Source organism: Syngnathoides biaculeatus, chromosome 6 (genome assembly GCF_019802595.1).
Source record: "Syngnathoides biaculeatus isolate LvHL_M chromosome 6, ASM1980259v1, whole genome shotgun sequence".
Classification (NCBI taxonomy): Eukaryota; Metazoa; Chordata; class Actinopteri; order Syngnathiformes; family Syngnathidae; genus Syngnathoides; species Syngnathoides biaculeatus.
Genome location: NC_084645.1, coordinates 15,746,741 through 15,768,342, shown reverse-complemented (window position 1 = coordinate 15,768,342; position 21,602 = coordinate 15,746,741). Strand labels below are relative to the sequence as shown.

Genomic DNA, 21,602 nt, shown 5'->3' with positions numbered 1-21,602 from the left:
TGAAGACATCTAGTAGTCCCACAAAAAAAAAACGACGATGGGATTGCAACGATTAAGTGACCACATTCTCGTCACTAAACCCGATAAACTTGTTAGCTTAGCAGCTGGCGTATAGCTTTGACGAGTGACTAACAACCCGGAAGTGTTTGGAAGACCACTTCCTTCCTTTGTACTAGCAAAGGTGCTACTAGCTGGACGACCAAAGGTGCTACTAGACGACTTGGCAAGGCGAAGTCTTGCTCGCAGTCTCACAGGTCAAAAAACAAGGCGCTATGAAGAAAAAGACTCGCTCCACAGGAGGAGCGGTTGGTCGGAGGACAATTCTACAACTTTCCCCATCTGGTATCCGTGGCGTAAATGCCGGCGAGCGAGAAGAAGGACTCCCAGGATCCGACGGTATTTTCGAACACGCTCGTATATGTCGGCCGCCTGCTAAATGCTAAGTACTCTTGAGTATCAGCTGTATAACGTTTGAAATAGGTATTGCTTTATACCCTATGTGGGATTTGGATAGCAATAGCCGTCATGTTTCTACAAACTAACAGAAATACTTCGAATGAGGCAAATACTTAATAAGAAATAAGTACTTGCAGTTTAAATATGTGTACCCCCACTAAAAGGGCAACAACGAACTACAGTAATCTACGTGGGAAGTTCTCGTTTGAGCTATTCAAGCTAACTGTTAGCTTTAACGGGTTACATCGTCAGTGTGTCGCGGTTTGAAGATTGTCGTTAACGGACGATTTTTTTTTTTAATTGTAGCAGAAGAGCAGGAGGGTGAAGGACATCCTTTTCTGAGAGAGAGACTTAACACGAAGCCTCCCGCCATGAAAGCAACCGGTACGTTTGGTATGTAGGGACCGCCAAGGTTTTTTTTTTTTTTTTAAATGGTTCAAATCATGTATTTTAGATACCAAATCATTTCTTGGACTGTGGGTAATGACAAAATGACACTTTTTTGATTGCCTATTAAATAGTTAGTCTGCATGCTAAAAAGAACAAGAAAACCACGTGAGGTTTGTTTTTTTTTTTTCAAAAAATATGAATAAGTTGGTCCCAGCTTGTTTTTGCTTTAAAATGAGTATTCTGTCAGTTTCTGTGTTTTAACTTTTCATTCCGGTCATACATTAATACATGAGATGATAAATTATCCCATCCTTCTTCAAATATTATTCAAAACCCAACAGGAAATGGGTTACATGTGTAATTTCCCTTAAGTTCACCTGAGAAAATTAAGCAAAAAGTAGACTTCCTAAAGATTTGAAAGTTCCTGTGACTACAAAGATTGACACCAAATGTGTATTAAACTTCGGGAAAGTCCACAACTTTATGGGAAAGTTCACAACTTGCTTTATCCGTTAATTTCAAGGGAAGTCCACAGCAGACTGTTGGCCACTAGATGAAAGTCCAAATGTCAGTACTGTCACTACTTTGATGCTCCAAAAGAAATAAATACAGTGAGATATAACTGGCAATGCAGCTTCTATTGTGGCAGAAAAATGTGTATTTAAAATTAATTTAGCCTGCAGGCATAGAACTTCATTGAATATTAAATTAATTTTAGTTCATTGACTAATTAATGGGATTTACATTAACGTAGATTTAACTTAACAATTTTATGAAAAAAGCCTCAATTAACCACAAAGTGTTCTGTGCAACCTATTAAAAATCTACATCTTCAAATGCACAAAAACAATGACCAACTACTTGGGCAAGTGCACGATGTAAAAAAAAAAAAGAGAGAGAGAAAACTCAGATTAAAAAAAAAAAAAAAAACAAACTAAGCACAGAACTTTAGCTGCTACAATAACACCTTCTCGGTCACTTGCAGAAGATTTTTAGCAGTACTTCAAACTTAAACACTCTCAACATACTGACCCAACACCATTCAACATTCATGTGAAACCAACCTGGCAACAAGAAGCATAGATAAACATCCCCAATTGTTGCCCAAAGGTGTTGCATTTTATCATGTCCAGACAATGACAGGTGAAGAGAGATCTCTGTATCACAATTAATGCAGAAATCATTATAATTTACATGTTTTTTAGGGCCATGTGCAGAAATTTCAAGTAGAATGAACCAGTAAAAAGCCTGGATGTAGTTTACATTTCCTTTTTCATCTTCATTCAGGACCACCTCAAGCAGCCACATTCCATTTCAGCACCTGTGGCACTGCCTGCAGGGTATTATTTTTTCACTTCGTACGGTCCAAAAACGTAACAGCTTACCAAGATAATTAGTTATTATGAAAGATAACATAATTCATCAAACAGTAACCATATATGTGTGTTCCACACTGAAAATCATGAAAAAAAAAAACGATCTTTAAACTTTCACTTCGCATCAAAAACCCCTCACTCTAATCACATTTTTTCCAAACTAGGAAACACATGGCCTTGAGGCCTCCACAATGTATTGCGCCAGTTCTCGAATCATTCAAAAGGCATAATTGCACGTCAGATGCCGTAAACGAACAAGTGTTTTGTGAACCAAAAATGTAGCGCTTCTCCCGAAACTAGGCTGACAGCGGCCATGGTGGTCGCTATTGTATGTTGAGCAAATAGATGACCACCACCAACCTTTTTGAAAGTGAGCTAATTCCATGTGGCAGTCTACAACTTGGATGCACAATTGTAAAGTAACACATTTCCTCAAATTGTTTGTATTATTGCTAATGATATTTCACCAAAGTGAAGACACTGAATATGTTGATTTCTTATCAAATTATAGTTTTGCTATATAGGAAACAAAACTACCTTTAGAGGGTATTTCTACAATTGTGATATTGTTTACATTTTCAAATTATTACATCATCATTCTGAGGAAATAACACAGTTGCCTTCCTTGTGAGATATTTTTTACCCAAGTCCACGCATATAGTCCTGGGGGAAACTTTGTGGGCACCATGCTGGTAGTGAATTTTGTTCCCTGATATTGAGTCTCACCAAAGCAAGAAACAATTTGACTGAACACTTTGTCTGTGTTTACACCCCATGTAGAGGGACTGTCTTTGCTTGGAGCCTATGAAGATAGTGATGAAGAGGATGCTGCAGAGTCTCGATCAACTACAGCTATTCAGCACAATCACTCTGCTGATATTGACAGTACATTAGCCAATTTCATGGCTGTAAGTATACATTTGTTTCTAGGTGAGCTAGGCTCCATTAAAGTCATTTTCCCCACGCACGCACACAAAACCTTTTTATTATGGCTTCACTGCTTGAGATGAAACATGTACGTTAACAGTGACACCAACACAAAAAAAGAAAATGTAGTAAACAACACAAAATATCCATACAAATAGATATTAGTCTCCTTGCTAACCACTGCTAATCACCACCCACACACAGGTCTTTCTAAAAGTATTGGAACGACAAGGGTAAGATCAGTTACTTTTTTGTTTTTGTTGGATACTGAAGACATTTGGGTTTCAGATCAAAAGAGAGATTAGACAAAAGGTCAGAATTCCATCTTTTTCATGGTACTTACTTCTAAAAGTGTTAAGTCAGGACAGAGTACCTTTTGTTTGAAGCTGTGGGAACATGTGACTGATGGGTGTTACTAGTTGCTCAGGTTTTGCCTTTTAGATCGATTGCCTCAACATTACATAGTGCTTGTTTTGGGTTTTCAGTTTCACTATCACTCCACATTATTTTGTTGAAGTTTTGAGGCTTTTCTCTGTTATTTACCATATTGTAATTGTGATTTTTTTTTTTTTATTTTGTTTTGCACTGACATAGTGTTTGTGTTTCTTCTGCCGACTCGATCATGCAGCCAATTTTTCTTCAAGTGCCTCCTTATTGTGCAGCTTCAAATATCTTTTTTCAATGAGTCCTGTATTTCATTTGAAGTTATCGGGCAGGAGCCGGGGGGGTACACCTTGAACTGGTAGCCAGCAAATCACAGGGCACATAGACACGAGCAACAGTCTCACATGGTTAGGGTTAGGGTTAGGGTTAGGGTTAGGGTTAGGGGTTAGGGTTAACAACTTAAAGTCTCCAATGAATGCATGTTTTTGGGATATGGAAGGAAACCCGAGTGTCCGGAGAAACCTCACGCATGCATGGGGAGAACATGCAAACTTCACACCGGTGGGGCCGGGATTCAAATCCTGGTCCTCAGAACTGTTAATCCAACGCTCTAACCAGTTGTTCCTCTGTGCCACCCCTTTAGAAGACATTCTATATTTGTGTCAACTTGTGTGCATCTTATCAAGCTCAAATGTCAACTATATAACCTTGTGTAAACATTTGATCAGTCATTTAAAAAGTTTCTGTTGTCATTATGATTTTTAAAAAAGGATTTTTTTAATCCTCATCCAAGCACTAACTAATGGTGGGGGAAAGTTTTTGTTTTATTCATATTCCCTGAAAAATAACCAAGAAATCTTAAATTCTCCCAGTGTGTATTTTGCTCACTTGAAAAGTGTTTGGCTTCCAATAAAAGGTGCTTCGTCCCCGGTTGTTTATCACATTTTGATGTAAATATAATGACGTAAATAGTCTTTTGATCTGGAACTCGATTGTCTTCGGTATTCAAAAAAAACAAAGGAAGTGGCCTTGCTGTTCCAGTACTTTTGGAGGTGTGTGTATGTAAATGTAGATATATATATAAAATATATATAAAATATATATACACACGCACACACACAGTTGAAGCCAGAAGTTTACATAGACTGCAAAAACATATTTCAGTTTTTGTCTCACTGTCTGAAGTCAAATCAGACTAAACCTATCCGCTTGGATTTTGATCAGGTGGGCCATTCCTAATATTGGTGTGCAATATGTCAACGCTGGCATTATATTGGTGGTCTATTGCACATATTTACCACTTTTATGAATCAATTGATTAATTACACAGACTTGATAAAATGGGAAATGATTTCACTTCTCTCCACTTGATTATTATTATTTTTTTTTACCGATTAAACAAAGACAAAAAAAAACAAAAGACATTGATTCCTACTTTGAATGAATAAGCTTAGTTGTTTATTTGCTATGGACAACATAAGATCATTTGACAAACCTGAGAAATTTCTTTGTTTCGGCACTTGTCAGCGGGAGGTCAGTTGTAGTCATAGTAATAGTAGTCTGTAAAAAATTAACACTATAACATTGTCTCAACAGGAAATTGATGCTATCACCACTCAGCCGAGTTCAGATGATACAGCAGGTCAACCTTCCATCGTAGCTGGTAATTCACCCACCCAAGAGGCGAATTCCCAGCAGCCAGAGGCCAGTGACGGACAAAGCGTACAATTGGAGTTTAATACTCAGTACTCATTAGCTGGAGGTAATTATGTGTGCAGTGTAAAACAAATTGGTTTAAGTAGGGATAATTTGAAAGACTTAGAGACTAGATCTTGGAACTAGTAGATCTGCCTCACAGTTCTGAGTTTGGGGGTTAACACCCCCCCCCCACCCTCCAACAATCACAACTAAAGGGAATTTGGACGAAGGGGAACATAATTTTCAGACTTTTTTCCTCCCTCCCATACAATATCAGTGGATGAATTTTTAAATAGCAAGATGCAGGGATCCACTGTTTATATACCTTGTCTACTCTATTTTAAAGAATAGACCAAATGTGTGTTTTTGTTTTTCATTGGTGTATGCCTGTTTTCAATACGTCTTTTATCATAATGAGAGTAAATTAAATTTTGGACTAAAAACAGTGGGAAGTAATGTTGAAGAGATGAAAGTTTGCATCACCTGAAATATATTTTCTTCCAGTGGATGTGGAAATGGGAGACTGGCAGGAGGTGTGGGATGATAACTCTGGCTGCTATTATTACTGGAACATTCAGACCAATGAGGTCTCCTGGGAGCTGCCTCACGCTCTAGCTGATCAAGTGCAAAGACTGGCTCACCATACCAAAAGGTGAGTGACTCCATCTGAAATTTATGAGGTCTTCAGTCATAAACACAGATGTTGAAGTGACGTCTTTACCTGTAGTCTTAGTGTCAATGGCAATGGTACATCAAGTGCCCGTCATCACACTGGTGAAGTCACACCTGCTGCAGCTCCAACATCAACTAAAGATAGTAAAGTTAAGGTAAGTTTAAATTCACAGTTCCCTGGAATAAATTCTTATATTGTCATCGCATCAATGTTTTGTTTCATAGGAGGTCATTGAGAGTGTAGTGGGCCTCACAAGCAAAGAGGAGGAGCACTGTGGAGTGGCTGCCTCTCTGCTTGGTCCATTAATCCCTACAGAAGTGAAAAATGCAGAAGAAAAATGGCGGAAAAGACTTCTTAAAGGTTTGAATGAGAATGACAAAAGTGTAGACTCCGATGGAGACGGAGTTCGCCCCGTGGAATCCCCCTCTGCAGCTTTCCATGACACGGACACTATCCAATCTGTGGAGAAAGATTCTGATGCTAAGAAAGTGTTAGAGGAGAACTCAGACACCGAAGGAGGACAAGAAGAAGACACAATGGAGCTGGAACTAGCTCTGGAGAGGAAGAAGGTTGGTGATGATTTTGTCCAGTGTGTGCTGCCATTATGGTCACAGTTGAAACTGGGCCTCTGATTTTTAGGCTGAGCTCCAGGCTCTGGAGGATGGCGATGGTAGTGTGGGAGGCTCCAGTCCTTACTCTGAGACAAGCCAAGAAGCTTCCGGACTTCATGGCACACTCAAGAAAAAACAATGGAAAACTGTCTTTCCCAGTGTTCCTAGTCCTGATTCCAACAGCCAGACCTCAGAACCTCAGGAGAATATACAGACAGGTGAGTTAATAATGCTCTGGCCTAGAGGATGCAATTGTTGTGTGAAATTCCATGATGTAAATGTCATTTCCAGTAGCATGTACGAAAGTCCAGGAGAGTGTTGTTGCAGAAGAAGATGTGGAGATGGATAACTCTGAACAGAAACCAGACGCTCCATTAAAAGAAGAAGTGGAGACACCTGAGCTCAGGGTAAGATTATACTACAATACTATAACGAGTTTAATGTAAACAGTCCAGAAAATGGATGGATGAATGTGACTAGCCAAAATTTTAAATGTTGAAATAATAAAGTTTCAGATTGGAGAACTGGCTAACACATTAACTAGCAAGATGGAGTTCCTGGGCATACACAAGAAGGCTGTCTCGAACTTTCAGTTGCTTCTGCTACAAACTGAGGTAAGGCAGTCATGATTGTAGCTTCGTCTTTCGGCTTGTCCAGTTTAGGGGTTGCTGCAGCGCGTCATCGATTTCGATGTACCGTATTCTCATGATGACAGCGCGCAGTGGATAGTAAGATGCGCCCACTCTGTAAGATTCCCCCCACCCTGACCCCCTTTGCCACACACAAGGCCTGCGACCATACGTCGCAGATACAGTGACGAAAATAAGTATTTGAACACCATGCCATATCGCAAGCTCTCCCACTTGGAAATCATGGAGGGGTCTGAAATTTTCATAGTAGGTACATGTCCACTGTGAGAGAGATAATCTAAAAAGAAAGAAATCACAATGTATGATTTTTTTTTTTTTTTTTTTTACGATTTGTGTGGGACAGATGCAAATAAGAATATAAACACCTGTCTATCAGCTAGAATTCTGACCCTCAAAGACCTGTTAGTCCGCCTTTAAAATTCCACCTCCACTCCATGTATTGTCCTGAATCAGATGCACCTGTGTGGGGTCGTTACCTGCATAAAGACACCTGTCCACCCCATACAATCACTAAGACTCAAACTTGTAACACAGCCAAGACACCAGAGACAAAATTGTAAAACTCCACACAGCTGGAAAGGGCTACAGAGAAATTGCCAAGCAGCTTGGTGAAAAAAGGTCCACTGTTGCAGCAATCATTAGAAAATGGAAGAAGCTAAACATGACTGTCAGTCTTAATTGGAGTGGAGACCCATGCAAGATATCACCTCATGGGGTCTCAATGATCCTTAGAAAGGTGAGGAATCAGCCCAGGACTACACGACAGGACTTGGTCAATGACCTGAAAAGAGCTGGGACCACCGTTTCCAAGGTGACTGTTGGTAATATACTTAGACGTTATGGTTTGAAATCATGCATGGCATGGAAGGTTCCCCTGCTTAAACCAGCACATGTCATGTCTCGTCTTAAGTTTGACAATGATCATTTGGATGATACAGAGGAGTCGTGGGAGAAAGTTTTGTGGTCAGATGAGACCAAAATGGAACTTTTTGGTCATAATTCCACTAACCGTGTTTGGAGGGAGACAAATGATGAGTTCCATCCCAAGAACATCATCCCTACTGTGAAGCATGGGGGTGGTAGCATCATGCTCTGGGGGTGTATTTCTGCACATGGGACAGGACGACTGCACTGTATTAAGCAGAGGATGACTGCAGCCGTGTATTGTTAGATTTTGGGGAACAACCTCTTTCCCTCAGTCAGAGCATTGAAGTTGGGTCGTGGCTGGGTCTTTCAACATGGCAATGACCCGAAGCACACAGCCAGGAAAACCAAGGAGTGGAAGGATATCAAGGTTCTGGCGTGGTCTAACCAGTCTCCAGATCTAAACCCAATAGAAAACCTTTGGAGGGAGCTGAACAAACAGAAACCTAAAGAATCAGACCAGATCTGTATGGAGGAGTGGGCAAAATCCCTCCTGCAGTGTGTGCAAACCTGGTGAACAATTACAGAAAACCTTTTTTCTTTTTCCTTTCAGCTTGTCCCATTAGGGGTCGCCACAGCGTGTCATCTGAGATGAACGCATATTTTGTTTGGCACAGTTTTATGCCGGATGCCCTTCCTGACCCAACCCCTCTGAATTTAGCCGGGGAGAGATGCTTACGGCACCCGGTATTCCGAGGCGGTCTCCCATCCAAGTACTAACCAAGGCCAAACATGCTTAGCTTCCGAGACCTGACGAGATCAGGCGTTCTCAGGGTAGCATGGCCGTAAGCACTACAGGAAATGTTTGACCTCTGTAATTGCAAACAAAGGCTACTGTACCAAATATTAACATTCGTTTTCTCAGGTGTTCAAATACTTATTTGCAGCTGTATCACACAAATCGTTAAAAAAATCATACATTGTGATTTCTGGATTTTCCTTTTTAGATTACCTTTCTCACAGCTTTCTTAGTGGGAGAACTTGCAATATAGCAGGGTGTTCAAATACTTATTTTCTTCACTGTCTATACCATACTGGTACAATGTAAAATTAGTTAAATCACACAGGTTTTATCAATTATTTACATACCTTGTTTCCAAACAGTGACTGCAACATGGCAGTAAAACATCTCCAACTATAACAGAAAATCAATCAAATCGAATCGAATGCGTTTAACGTAATGTCATTATATGCTGTGCATACAACAAAATGATGCTTCTCCACAAGGTGCATACGTGAATAAAATAGAATAAAAAAATAACATCTTTGGTAAAAACAACAGATAAAATACATCAAGGCAGTTATTGCTGAAATGAATAAATAAATGCAGAAAAGTGCAGTTGCATAATATGACATTATAGTACTGTTATGTTCAGTGGTTTTGAGTTGAAGGAGTTGATGGCTCTGGGGAAAAACCTGTCTTTGAATCTTGTCTGTGTTTTGTGGGACCTGTAGTGCCTGCCAGAGGGCAGCAGGTTAAACAGGTGATGACCAAGATGTGATGTGTCCTTTACATATTCGTGGCTCTGCTGTGATAGCAGGAGTTGGCAATGTTCTCTAGGGAGGGCAGAGAGCAGCCAGTGATGTTCTGGGCACTGTTGATCACTCTTTGCAGAGCTTTCCTCTCTGCTGCTCTGCATCTAGCATACCACACTCTGATGCAGTATTTATAGTCCAGGAACAGTCGGATTGGGTTGACGCAGCACTTCTGGAAATCCAGAATGACTTCGTTTCTTTGTGGTGTTCAGTGTGAGGTTGTTTGCAGAACACCAATTTGACAATTTTCCAATCTTGTCTCTGTAGGCAGACTCATCTCCTTTTGTGATGAGCCCAATCACGGTGGCATCATCAGCAAACTTGATAAGAGTTGCAGGGATGGGCTGGTATGCAGGCATATGTGTGCAGAGGGCTCAGTACACAGCCTTGGGGGACCCGGTGATGAGGGTGATTGAGGAAGAGAGGTGTGGGCCAAGTCTGACAGACTGTGGAGCGTTTATGAGGAAGTCTTTAATCCAGAAGCAGATGGAAAAAGATAGTCCAAGGAGGGAGAGTTTGTCAACCAAAATTCCTGAGATGATGGTATTAAGGGCTGAACTAAAGTCTATGAAAAGCATCCTGATGTAGTTCCATGTCATTCCGATTCGCTCAGTGCAGCGTGGAGAGCTATTGTGATAGTATCTTCGGTGCAGCTGTTTCCTCTGTAGGCAAACTGGTAGGGGTCAAGTGAGGGAGGAAGTGAGCCCCTGATTTGGCGTGCAACCAGCCTCTCAAAGCACTTCATGATCACAGGTGTGAGTGCAACAGGTCTGTAATCATTTAGACTGTGAATGGATGATTTTTTTTTTGGGATGGGGATGATTGTTGCAGATTTCAGGCAGGAGGGAATGGTTGATTGTTGCAGGGATTTGTTGAGGATTTTCGTGAAAACACCCAATAGCTGATCAGCACAGGCCTTCAGTATCTTCCCTGGCACTCCGTCTGGGCCAGCAGCTTTCCTGGTGTTTAAAGTCCTGAGCACACCTCTCACTTCATGATCTTGAAGCATCAGTGTGCTGCTGATGGGAGGTGATTGTGATGAGGCTGGGTTTGATCTATCCATCTCAAAACAGGCAAAGAAATGATTTAGTTCCTCCGGCTGTGTGGCATCTGTGTTTCCGGCACACATCTTGTTTTAACTGTTGTAGATTGTGATGTGTTGTAATCTCTCCCATGTTTTTTTTTGAGTTGTTTAATGTGAAGCACTCCTCAATATTTCTTTTGTAGACTGCCTTGGTCACTCTGATGCCCCTCTTTAAGTCGGGTCTAGCGGCACTGTACTGTGCCTTGTCCCCAGTCACTCACATTTGAAAAACGTACCAGTGTGGTTAGTCATGCTTGCAAATAAAGTTGGAGGTGTGATTGGGGATGGAATCTCAAGACCTTAAAATTACTTAGTGGATTAATATAACATAACTGGAAATTAAAAATAAAATAAACAAATCCATAACTAAAATAGAAAACTAAAATTTCTAACTCAGAAATAATTTCCAATTTCAACTGATATTAGTAGAACATTATATAAAATGGTATTTCAAATTTTTCATAAAAAATTCTTGATCTGACAAACTATCTGAAGAAAAGTTAAATGCCTGTCAAGGAATCAACATGAACGGTTTGTACCCACAATGTGCTGAAAGTTTAGTTCAACATAATCACTGTTAGTGCCAACAAGCTAGCGATACATTGTAACAAACATTCCTGTCGGCAATCGTGAAAATTTTGTGTGTGTGTGTGTGTGGGGGGGGGGGGGGGCATCGCGGGGCTGGGTTTCTAGAACGCGCCTTTTTGTGCATGCGCCCGACGTATTGGCCACATCTGAATCAAGTGACGAGGTAGGTGATAGTGTGTTTTTTTTGGGGGGGGGGGTTACGCCATCACACTGCCTCGCGATCGACGCAATGAGCCCTTGGTGTAACTGAATTTCCTTTGACGTGGCTCATTATGTTGATGACGTGAAGCAGCTGTGAACATGCGCTTTCGGCCCAACTTCCATACATGCTCAGTTCGTAACTTGCATTTGCTGTTTCCAGGTGAATACTGGTTGTTTTAGAGCAGGATTGTTTAGTTAACATTTATGAAATGAACACGTAAATCAATTTCAAGACTACACAAAATAAGCAATGTGTTTCAATATCTATTTTTTCTACTCGTAACAAATTTTACGGGCGTGGTTTTTCGTGCTTGACTGTGCAGATTTGCGAGCACGGAGTCCCGCGAGCGCAGTCGCGCTCGTCAAATGTGAGTGACTGCAGTCAGTGTGTGTGTAGTTTTTGATGTAAGGCAGAATAGTATCTGTGTGTACCTGGAGGTTCTGGTGTTCAAATAACGGTGCATGAAAAACAGTCCTGCAGTTTAGATAGTGCATTGTCATGCCATGTTGTAATTGTCATTGTTTGAAGCCTTGTTTGTTTACATAGGGGGATGTATGTGGGTGTGTGGGTGATGCAGACATAGTCTGATCCAGCGGGGGGGAGGGGGGGGGGCTGTATGCATGTTTAATGTTGGAGTAAACATGGTCCAGGCTTTTGTCTCCTCTGGTTTGACACGTCACATACTGGATGAATTTGGGTAAGACGGTCTTTAAACACACTTGATTGAAGTCACCAGCAACAATCAATACTCTGTCGGGGTGGGCGAGCTGCTGTTTGCTCACAGTCACGAGCAGATGGCAAAGTGCTGCACTAATGTTAGCGTCCGGCGGGATATAGACAACTACCACAATGACCACTGTTAGCTCCCTCGGTAGATTAAAGAGTCTGCACGAGACTGCAAGGACCTCTAATTCACTCTTTGGTCCTCTAGCTTTCTCACCTGGCAGCTTAATCCCGATCATCCTTTGACCAATATAATCACTACCTTTCCTCTGAATGTGTCCAAACCATCAAAGTCTGCTCTCTTTATCCAAAATTATATCACTGAGTAAAATTCTTCCAACTTCTATTCGGAGTGATGTCACCGTTTGAAATATTAATTACATAATTTTCTTTCCTTTTGCACCCATCCATTTGGTGTACTTTAATATTTAAAAGTCTCATTATAATCACTCACGTCATCCCTGAAGTAATTTCTTGGCGTTATGAATTTTGCTCATTAGCTTCTTCTTAATCTCCCTTTTATCCCTGCTTTTTTTAGACACGGATAGCTGACTGGAGGGAGGGTGCTCTGAATGGAGTCTATCTTCGCCGCAGGCTACAGGAAGCCGCCGAACACATAAAACATTATGAACTTAACGCCACCCCTAAAGGCTGGTCCTGCCACTGGGACAGGTACGCACTGCTTACCTTTCACATCTCTACACCCCTTCGCCCCCACCCAAAAAAGTGCAGTGTGACTACGCGCTCCTGTGGTTGCAGACTTTTTATCATGACATCATGACAAGCTTAACCAGTACATGCGGATCACTGCACAAACCAGAACCAGACTCTGCGGGTTTCTGTGACACAGTGCTAGCATTGTGTCTTTCTTGTACTGATAAGGGAGCGTCCACTCAGGGCCAGCCTGCTGCTGCTATAACTATTCCTGCTACTGAGAGGAATCCATGTCTTGGTGAAAGACTCCAAAGCTCTCTGTTGTGAGGGCCTTTGTAAGACTGAATTTCAGTCAGTGGAGGATTTGGGAGGGAAGATGGTAGGGTTGGTTGCCTGGGAGAGCTTTGCACTTTACAGGACTACAGACCCAGAATGCAATGAGACAGAGTGATGCCTTGGGAGCCACAAGTGTCACGCATCCAGTAAAAGGTGAAGATGGAACAATGACGGGAATCCAGCAGGTCAGACCAACTCTATTTCATGTCTTCCTGTTTATTATTTTTCATGACTGAGACAAATCATTGTCATTGTAAATGATGTGTGTTAGTGATTTCTTGTTGATGGTCATGCCTCCTTCCTGGCATCTTCCTGTGTATTGAGGGGAATGGTTGTCTTAAACATAGCATTTATGACAACCATGATGTGGGATGCTCAATACAACATTCTGGACCCTGAGATGATTTGTTTTGCTTAATCTGGTTTTAAGAGCAAGGTGGGTTACCTATCCACGTCCCTAGTCAATCTCCAATTGGTCTACCATTTAGGATGGCGAAAAGCTACCATCCATACCAAGCCCCACCACGTCTGCGCCCTTGCCCTCTGTCCCAGGTCAACGTGCCGGTCAGATAGTTGCAAGGACATTCTTTAAGACCGTTGCCTTTTTATCTCTGTTGTTCCACTCTGTAGAGAGCACAGGCGGTATTTTTATGTCAACGACCTGACGAATGCATCACAGTGGGAGTTCCCGACCGAGGAGGCGAAGGGGGGTGACCAGAAAGGAAATCAGGCTAGCCCGACCTTCAGTCAAGGCGATGCCAAAACATCATCTGCATCAAACGGCGGGACTTCAGGTCAGTACTAGGAAGTGCTTGCAAGGTGTTTGCTTTTTTGAGGGTTCACATAAAAATATAGTTGTATAATGACATGACAATCTTTCTCTGGATTTCCTCTGTTAATGTTGCAATGCTCATTTTCTTTTTTTTTTTTTTTTTTTTTCTTTTTTTTTTAAATAATACAGGACCATCGGTTTGTGCCCCTACTGCTCCACCAGCACCCCCTCAGTCCAGTGCTTTATCAGTGTGGTCCTCCTTGCAACCCCCACCTCCTGACAGCCCACCGCCACCTCCTGACCTTCCACCACTTCCACCTCTCCCCCCTGGCTCACCTCCTCCACCTCCTCCACCCCCTGACAGTGATAGTGAGATCATGGAGGTCGAGATGGAGATGGACGATGACGACAATGATATGGAGCCTCCAGCCCCTGGAACTGAAGATGATGGCAGTGGGTGGCCCCCTTCAGGAAGTGCTTGCATTCAGGTGTGCTCTTGTTTATTTTGGTAAATGGACTGGACTTACATAGAATTTTATCTACCACCATACCAGTCACAAAGCCATTTACAGTCTCATGTTCACCCATTCATGCACAAATTCATACACAAGTGGACAGCTACTACCATGCAAGGTGCTAGTAGATCCACTGGGAGCAAATTGGGTTTCAGTGTTTTGCCCAAAGACACTTCAACAGCAGATAGCCAGTACCAGGAATCAAATCTGCGACGCTTTTGCTCACCGGACGCCACCCCATTAGGATACGTATCCTGTTGGTAGTTACCCTGTTTACCATTAGATCTAGAAGATTTATACTTGTTTCCTGTTTTTGCTGCAGGTCTTGGAGTCCTCTGGTTCACTGGGTAAGGGCCAGAAACGTAAAGCTGGTCAGTTGAATAAAGCCATCATTGGAAGTAGTCCCATCCTGTACACACAGCATGTTGCCACTGCTGGTAAACTTTCAGCATCTTATTGTTACATTTGAAATCCTACCAGCAACATGATAGCAGGTTGCCTCTCTGTCGTGTCTGTCATTACAGCACCAGTCTATTGGGGTGTGCCAGCTGTAAGTGCACCTCTGGTCCCCTGTGAACCTTCTCTTCCACCTGTTCAGGCTCTTGCCCCACAACCAGCACCGCCCCCTCCCCAGGTCCCTTGTGAACCTCCAGGACCCAAAGTGGCACCTCTAGAAAAGTTGAAGAAAACCAAGAAGGATAAGGTTTGTAAAAAGTTTAGAAACCTATGACAATACTTCTATTACATCAAAAGAACTGCTTGCACAACATTTTCTTGAGAATTTGAAATGAGCGATATTATTACATTTGTATCTGACCATCAAACTATGGCTTGTGCTGCAGCAACAAACTTCACAGATAATTTGTGGGGAGCTTTGCTGAAAATACAATATTACCACATTGTTGGAGGAAAAAAACAATACGGGTTGTCAGAACTGTACAATATATTAATGTGGTAATGCTTGAACACACCCAATAAGATTAAAATACAGCAATTGAAATAAGTATTTAACATGTCTCCATCTGTCTCACTAAATATACTTCCAAAGCCGCTATTGACCCAAAAATTTCACCAGATGTACGGTAACTCAAGTAATCCATGCAAACGAAGAACATAGAACAAATAAGATCAGAATTTGTGTAAAAAAATGAAATGCCACATCAGTATTCAACACATGAAGAAAAAGGTGTAGAAAAGGAATGGAAAGCCAAGAAGACACCTGATGTCTATCAATGAAGAGCAATCCAGACCCTTCTCCATGCCAACGAATATCAATTGGTCAGTACTAATTGATGCCCTACAGAAGGGTCTGTATGAGTCAAGACACATCTCATGATTAGTAAGAGCAGAGAGCCGTCTTTAGACTAGGGGTGGGCAATTAATTTTTACAAAGGGCCACTTGAGAAATCACAATTGTCTGAGTGACACACCATTGATAACTTGAACTTAATTCTTAAACTTTGTCCATTGAAATATGCATTAAATTCTATATTTTGAATAGATTGTAGTGGTAATTGGAATAAAAGTATTCTGTAAATATTTATAAAATTAGGCTTTGTCAAATGATTGTGTATAGAGCTCGTGGACGTGACGTCGCCATCTTCACGGCGCCATATTGCCGGTCAAAATGAGCTGCCCGACATTGTGGGAGACATTGAACCGGAGCAGAATATACACAATGCCGGAGACTTGTTGCGCTGTTTGTTGTTACAATAGACGAGATAGATATTCAAAGAGATAATTCTATGGTTAACAGCTGAAAAGCTGTTTGTGTCTGAATGATTTTCTGTGGACAAGTCTTCCTATAGGGAACCAGTTGAGGTAGGGTTTGTCATAGAGTTTAGATTAGGAGTACTCTCTTAAAGTGGGAGGACTCGTCAGTGGAATCCACATTTCTTTGTTGGCAAGTATCTCAAATACTAATTTCACTCTGTAAAATTCAATACATTTTATCTTTCTTAAAATTTGATTTTCTGGGTTTTCTTTTAAGATTCTTTAACTTTGTTAACAAACCTACCGTTAAAATCATAAACTGCTTATATCTGTCCTTGGGTTAATTTAGAAAAGTCAGTGGATTATTTTCTCCACTCTACGTTGCAATAAGATCATGTTCATATCAGTTATGAACCATTTTTGAAGTACAATCCTTATTACGTGTTACAGCCAACTCTAAAATTGTCCCATTTTATCTTTAAATGACGTGTACTCACTGTTTTTTAAACTGACTACTATTTAATAAAAAGGGATACTTGTTTGATATGCAATTGTGGTTCAACCACATGAATTATAGGTTTTCCGTACTGTAGCTGCAAAAAGTGATTGTTTTTACAATCTGTTTCTTCAATAGCAATTTTAAAAATTTATTAATTGTTGCAGCTCTACATGTATGCAATAAAACTGTGATCATTTCCATATTTACAGTGTAGCTTGGTGGCATCTCTGTTGTCCCTGTGTAATTATAGAAAGGTAAAACGAAAATGCCCTCCCTCGTGAAGAAGTGGCAAAGTATCCAGAAAGAGCTGGAGGAGGAGGAGAAGAGCAGCTCCAGTGATGAGGATAGGGATCAGCTCAACAAGAAAAGTATAGAAGACTGGAAGCAGCAGCAGCTCATGACGTATGTTATGATGCTCCTATAGCGCTCATATTTCCTGTTATTGCATTATCATTGTTTCTTCCTTCCATTCTTCTCTTGTACGCTTCCATAACCAAACTGTAGCATCATTTTTCTCCTATGTAATTTTTTTCCCCCCTAACTTTCAGAGGAAAGGCTGCGAAGAATGCCAACTTCGAGGCGCTTCCTGATAATTGGCGGGATCGACTAAAGAAAAGGAAGTTGAACAGCACGTAACGTCGGACTTAAGAAAATGTAGTCTGTGTGTGTATGTATATATATCTATCCATCCATCCATCCATCCATTCATTCATTTTTTGTGCCGCGTATCTTCACGAAGGTCATAGGAGTGCTACAGCCAATCGCAGGGACATAGAGACTGACAAGGCGCACTCACAATCACACCGAGCGGCAATTTAGTGTCTCCAATTAATCTATGTTTTGGGGATGGTGGGAGGAAACTCGTGTGCCCAAAGAAACGCCACGCAGGCATGGGGAGAACATGGAAGCGCCACACAGACGGAGCCAGGATTTGAACCCTGGTCCTCAGAACTGTGACGCTCTAATCAGTTGCTCTGCCGTGCCACATTACCCTAACCCTATAAAACCCACAGTGTCCCCCCGTTATTCGCAGAGATTACATTCCTTACATGCACGCGAATAACAAAAATCTGCAAATAATGGATGCCATATTTTTGCACTTAAAAGTCTTAGTTTCTCCAAAATGGGCAGCCTACCTTACATGCACACTTGAGTGACTTTTACATTGAAGTACACTTAAAAGCACTGGTTACACCATTAGCATGCATACCAGCATGCATTTGAGCACATGCTCAAGCTACCATATGATGGCGCTCACGAGGCAGTGAGGAAGAATTCCATTTCACATCTGTAAGCAGAAGAAGCTCACATTGCCCCACACACAGCATGTGTAGGCAGGTCATTCCTGATGTAGTAGACACTCAAGGTGTTACATCGGAACTAAAATTATAACCCCATACAACAAAACCGATTATCATAACTACGAAATAATAAAACACACGAATGACTCACAAAATAATTGCTTGTGAGTCTTATTTGCTAGTTATGCTATTCTTTTTGCTGTGATCATTTTAGTTTTGATGTGACACCATGAGTGTGTACAAGTATGTAATGATCTGCTTACACAGGTAGTATGTGGGCCAATGTAAGTTGCCTCTATGTACAGATGCAAAATGCAATTGTTCCTCACTGCCTTTTGACCGCCATCGTATGGTAGCTAACATACATGCTAAAACACTTGCTGGCGTGCATGACAACAGAGTAACCAGTGTGTTTAAGTACTTTATTGGACAACGTGGACATCTGCAAATGTTGGAACTCTGTGTGCAAAAAGGGTGCACCACATTGTAAGGCGTTGTCTAATGTGGCACCTCGTCTATTTAGAAGAGATTTTAAGACCTCTATGATCGTGAAAATACGGTACAAATATATATATGTATACACACACACACAGTGTATATATTTTCATAGTTTCTTCAAGGCATCTTTTTGTTAAGGAATTTGAATACATTTTTGGTATTCAAAATAAACTTGTTTTGAATGTCCTTTCCTCATTTTTCTAGGCACAAGTGTAAATGTGCCAATTGTCTTTAGTTTATAATAAACTTGTATAGAACGTATTCAGATGGCCACAACAGTTGATGTGGAAAATTCATCTGTTTTAATTAACATTTTTATACCAGTGTACATCACATGTATATTAGGACGAGTTGTTTTGGAAAGTGGTCATGAATGTGTACATGTTTTTTGTAAATTAAAAATGTTTTTCAAGTGTGTGTGTTTGTTCTTAGCATAACTGTCAGATTTGATTTTTCCGTTTATAGGCGGAATTCTGTCTTTTTAAATTGCATGGATAAAAAAAAAAAATTCTGACCAAATGCAATGCGCACTTATTACTCATTCTCAGTGCACATGAAAACCGATCCACCAGTAAACCACAGCCTGATGTTTTTATTTTTTTATTTATTTTAACACTGAAGTTATGGGAAAGAGTAGTGGAGGCTAGACTCAGGACAGGAGTAAGTATCTGCGAGCAACAGTATGGTTTCATGCCTAGAAAGAGTACCACAGATGCATTGCCTTGAGGATGCTAGCGGAAAAGTACAGAGAAGGTCAGAAGGAGCTACATTGTGTCTTTGTGGATCTAGAGAAAGCCTATGACAGAGTACCAAGAGAGGAACTGTGGTACTGCATGCGTAAGTCTGGTGTAGCAGAGGGTTAGGTTAAAATAGTACAGGACATGTATGGTGGCAGCAGAACAATGGTGAGGTGTGACTGAATCAGGGATCAGCTCTGAGCCCCTTCCTGTTTGCAGTGGTAATGGATAGGCTGACAGATGAGGTTAGACTGGAATCCCTTTGTACCATGATGTTTGCAGATGATATTGTGATATGCAGTGAAAGCAGGGAGTATGCAGAGGAACAATTAGAAAGATGGAGACATGCACTGGAAAGGAGAGGAATGAAGATTAGCCAAAGTAAAACAGAATATATGTGTGTGAATGAGAAAGCTGGAGGGAGAAGAGAGAGCGAGGGTGGAGGACTTCAAATATTTAGGATCAACAATCCAGAACAATGGTGAGTGTGGTAAGGAAGTGAAGAAACGGGCCCAAGCAGGTTGGAACAGCTGGCGAAAGGTGTCTGGTGTGTTATGTGACAGAAGAGTCTGCTGGGATGAAGCGCAAAGTTTGCAAAACAGTGGTGAGGCCGGCCATGATGTACGGATTAGAGACGGTGGCACTGAAGAGACAACAGGAAGCAGAACTGGAGGTGACAGAAATGAAGATGTTGAGGTTCTCGTTCGGAGTGAGCAGGTTGGATAGGATTAGAAATGAGCTCATTAGAGGGACAGCCAAAGTTGGAAGTTTTGGAGACAAGATTCGAGAGAGCAGACTTTTTTCGGAGGCGAGAGAGAGTATATTGGTGGAAGGGTGCTGAGGATGGAGCTGCCAGGCAAAAGGGCGAGAGGAAGACCAAAGAGAAGGTTTATGGATGTGGTCAGGGAAGACATGAGGGCAGTTGGGGTTAGAGAGGAAGATGCAGAAGATAGGCTAAGATGGAAAAAGATGACACGCTGTGCCGACCCCTTACTGGACAAGCCGTAAGGAAAAGAAGAAGAGTTTAACACGGAAGCACAAGGTCTCCTGCTAGTTTACCTGACTCCGCCCCCCCTCAGGCTCTTAAAGGGGTACACTCCTAATTGCAAACACACCAGTACTTTAGTTAAGAACAGTCTGGGCAACGTAGAGCAAAGAGAGTTAGACATGCTGCTTGTGTTTACTCTCGATAATAAGGGAAAAAGTAGAAAAGGGCTGTTGCTTTAATAAATGTTGGGCTATGTGAATAATAGAAGAAAAAGTGGTGAAACTGGATGAGATTTTTTTTTGGGGGGGGGAGTAAAAAAAGTTCTGGTCTGAAGCCAAAGTAGAAAGTATGGGATGAGATGGTGTATAATGTAAAAAAATCCACCTTTGAGGTTTGCAAAAACACAAAAATGTTCTGATGGGAATGTAAAAGCTGTAATCTGAATATTTGAATGAGCCTTGTAGCTTCATTGGATGACATTGATCTGATGTTGTGCACAGTGGTCAAAGGAGATGCTCACAGGCTTAATGTGGTTGCTCAAGACGCAAGGTGAGAGTTCAGAAGCAATTACTTGTAAAAATGTGCACATTGTTTTCTGATAACAAAACATGATGTTAATAATTACCAAATTAATGTTACAATCATTTACAAAAACGAATTACCTTTTTTTGAATGGATACGATATACACTCTATGAAAGCATGCTTGCATGCCATGACGCAAATCTGAATTAAATTTAGTTTCACTTCTAGTAGTTTACTTAGTTGAATTTGTAATTTTTTAGGGTAAAGGTATGCACCAAACTAATGAACATATTGTCTACATTTTGAAAACAGAATAGCATTTATTTATAGGTGCACTAGATATATATCATTCATAATACAATTTATAAAACTTGCACTTTAAAATTGGTGATCATCCTTTGATCATGCTTTCAGCCCCTTGCAGACCCCCGGCTATTTTTCAGTCTTTTTTCATTCAGTCAAATGACATGCCTGCTCTGTCTAACATTCAAAAGATAATGGTACATAACATGAGATGCGTTTGTTCAGTCTAACAAGATGAAATTCTAGTGTGTTGAGCCGGGTAGACGGGTGGATTCATAGCCCCCTCCGTGGTAAAAGGGTTTAATGTTGTGCTGGATTTCATCAATCCGCTTCCACGAAATTCTAATTATTATACATTTTCTATGACTAGATGAACTATGTGAATTTTAGTTGGCCATCATGACCGCTCCTTTTTCTCTTAATGTGCGATCTTAAAGCACCTTTGAGTCATCATTTCGTTTAGCTCTAAGCCCTCACCGTTGGATAGTAAGCCTGCAGGAACGTTATTTGAACTAAACGAACATATTGTCATTCTCAGAAT

General features: G+C 41.1%; 1 protein-coding gene and 1 pseudogene across 7 annotated transcripts; one reads left to right on the top strand and one right to left on the bottom strand.

Annotated features, from left to right (window-relative positions):
- Positions 1-248: 248 nt before the first annotated feature.
- fnbp4 (formin binding protein 4) lies at positions 249-18,922 on the top strand. Of its 7 annotated transcripts, none has more exons than XM_061822445.1 (17): positions 249-396; positions 766-840; positions 3,003-3,130; positions 5,130-5,295; positions 5,736-5,883; positions 5,959-6,058; positions 6,129-6,473; positions 6,544-6,733; positions 6,810-6,922; positions 7,025-7,129; positions 12,761-12,894; positions 13,843-14,006; positions 14,174-14,472; positions 14,822-14,936; positions 15,024-15,202; positions 16,962-17,113; positions 17,260-18,922. In XM_061822445.1, the coding sequence occupies exons 1-17, from the start codon at positions 273-275 to the stop codon at positions 17,345-17,347; spliced, it is 2,625 nt and encodes an 874-aa protein (XP_061678429.1). In that variant the 5' UTR covers positions 249-272; the 3' UTR covers positions 17,348-18,922. The 7 variants fall into 7 exon arrangements, with proteins under 7 accessions (XP_061678429.1, XP_061678428.1, XP_061678426.1 ...); XM_061822444.1 differs by having other exon boundaries at positions 6,807-6,922; XM_061822442.1 differs by having other exon boundaries at positions 766-849; positions 6,807-6,922.
- LOC133502775 (5S ribosomal RNA) lies at positions 8,762-8,880 on the bottom strand (annotated as a pseudogene).
- Positions 18,923-21,602: the final 2,680 nt, after the last annotated feature.

Bases quoted from the DNA above. Each gene is read 5' to 3' on its own strand.
- fnbp4 (XM_061822440.1), top strand. From the start codon at position 273: ATGAAGAAAAAGACTCGCTCCACAGGAGGAGCGGTTGGTCGGAGGACA. The intron at 850-3,002 runs GTATGTAGGGAC...CACCCCATGTAG, and splicing joins GAAAGCAACCGGTACGTTTG to AGGGACTGTCTTTGCTTGGA. The intron at 5,884-5,958 runs GTGAGTGACTCC...CTTTACCTGTAG, and splicing joins CTGGCTCACCATACCAAAAG to TCTTAGTGTCAATGGCAATG.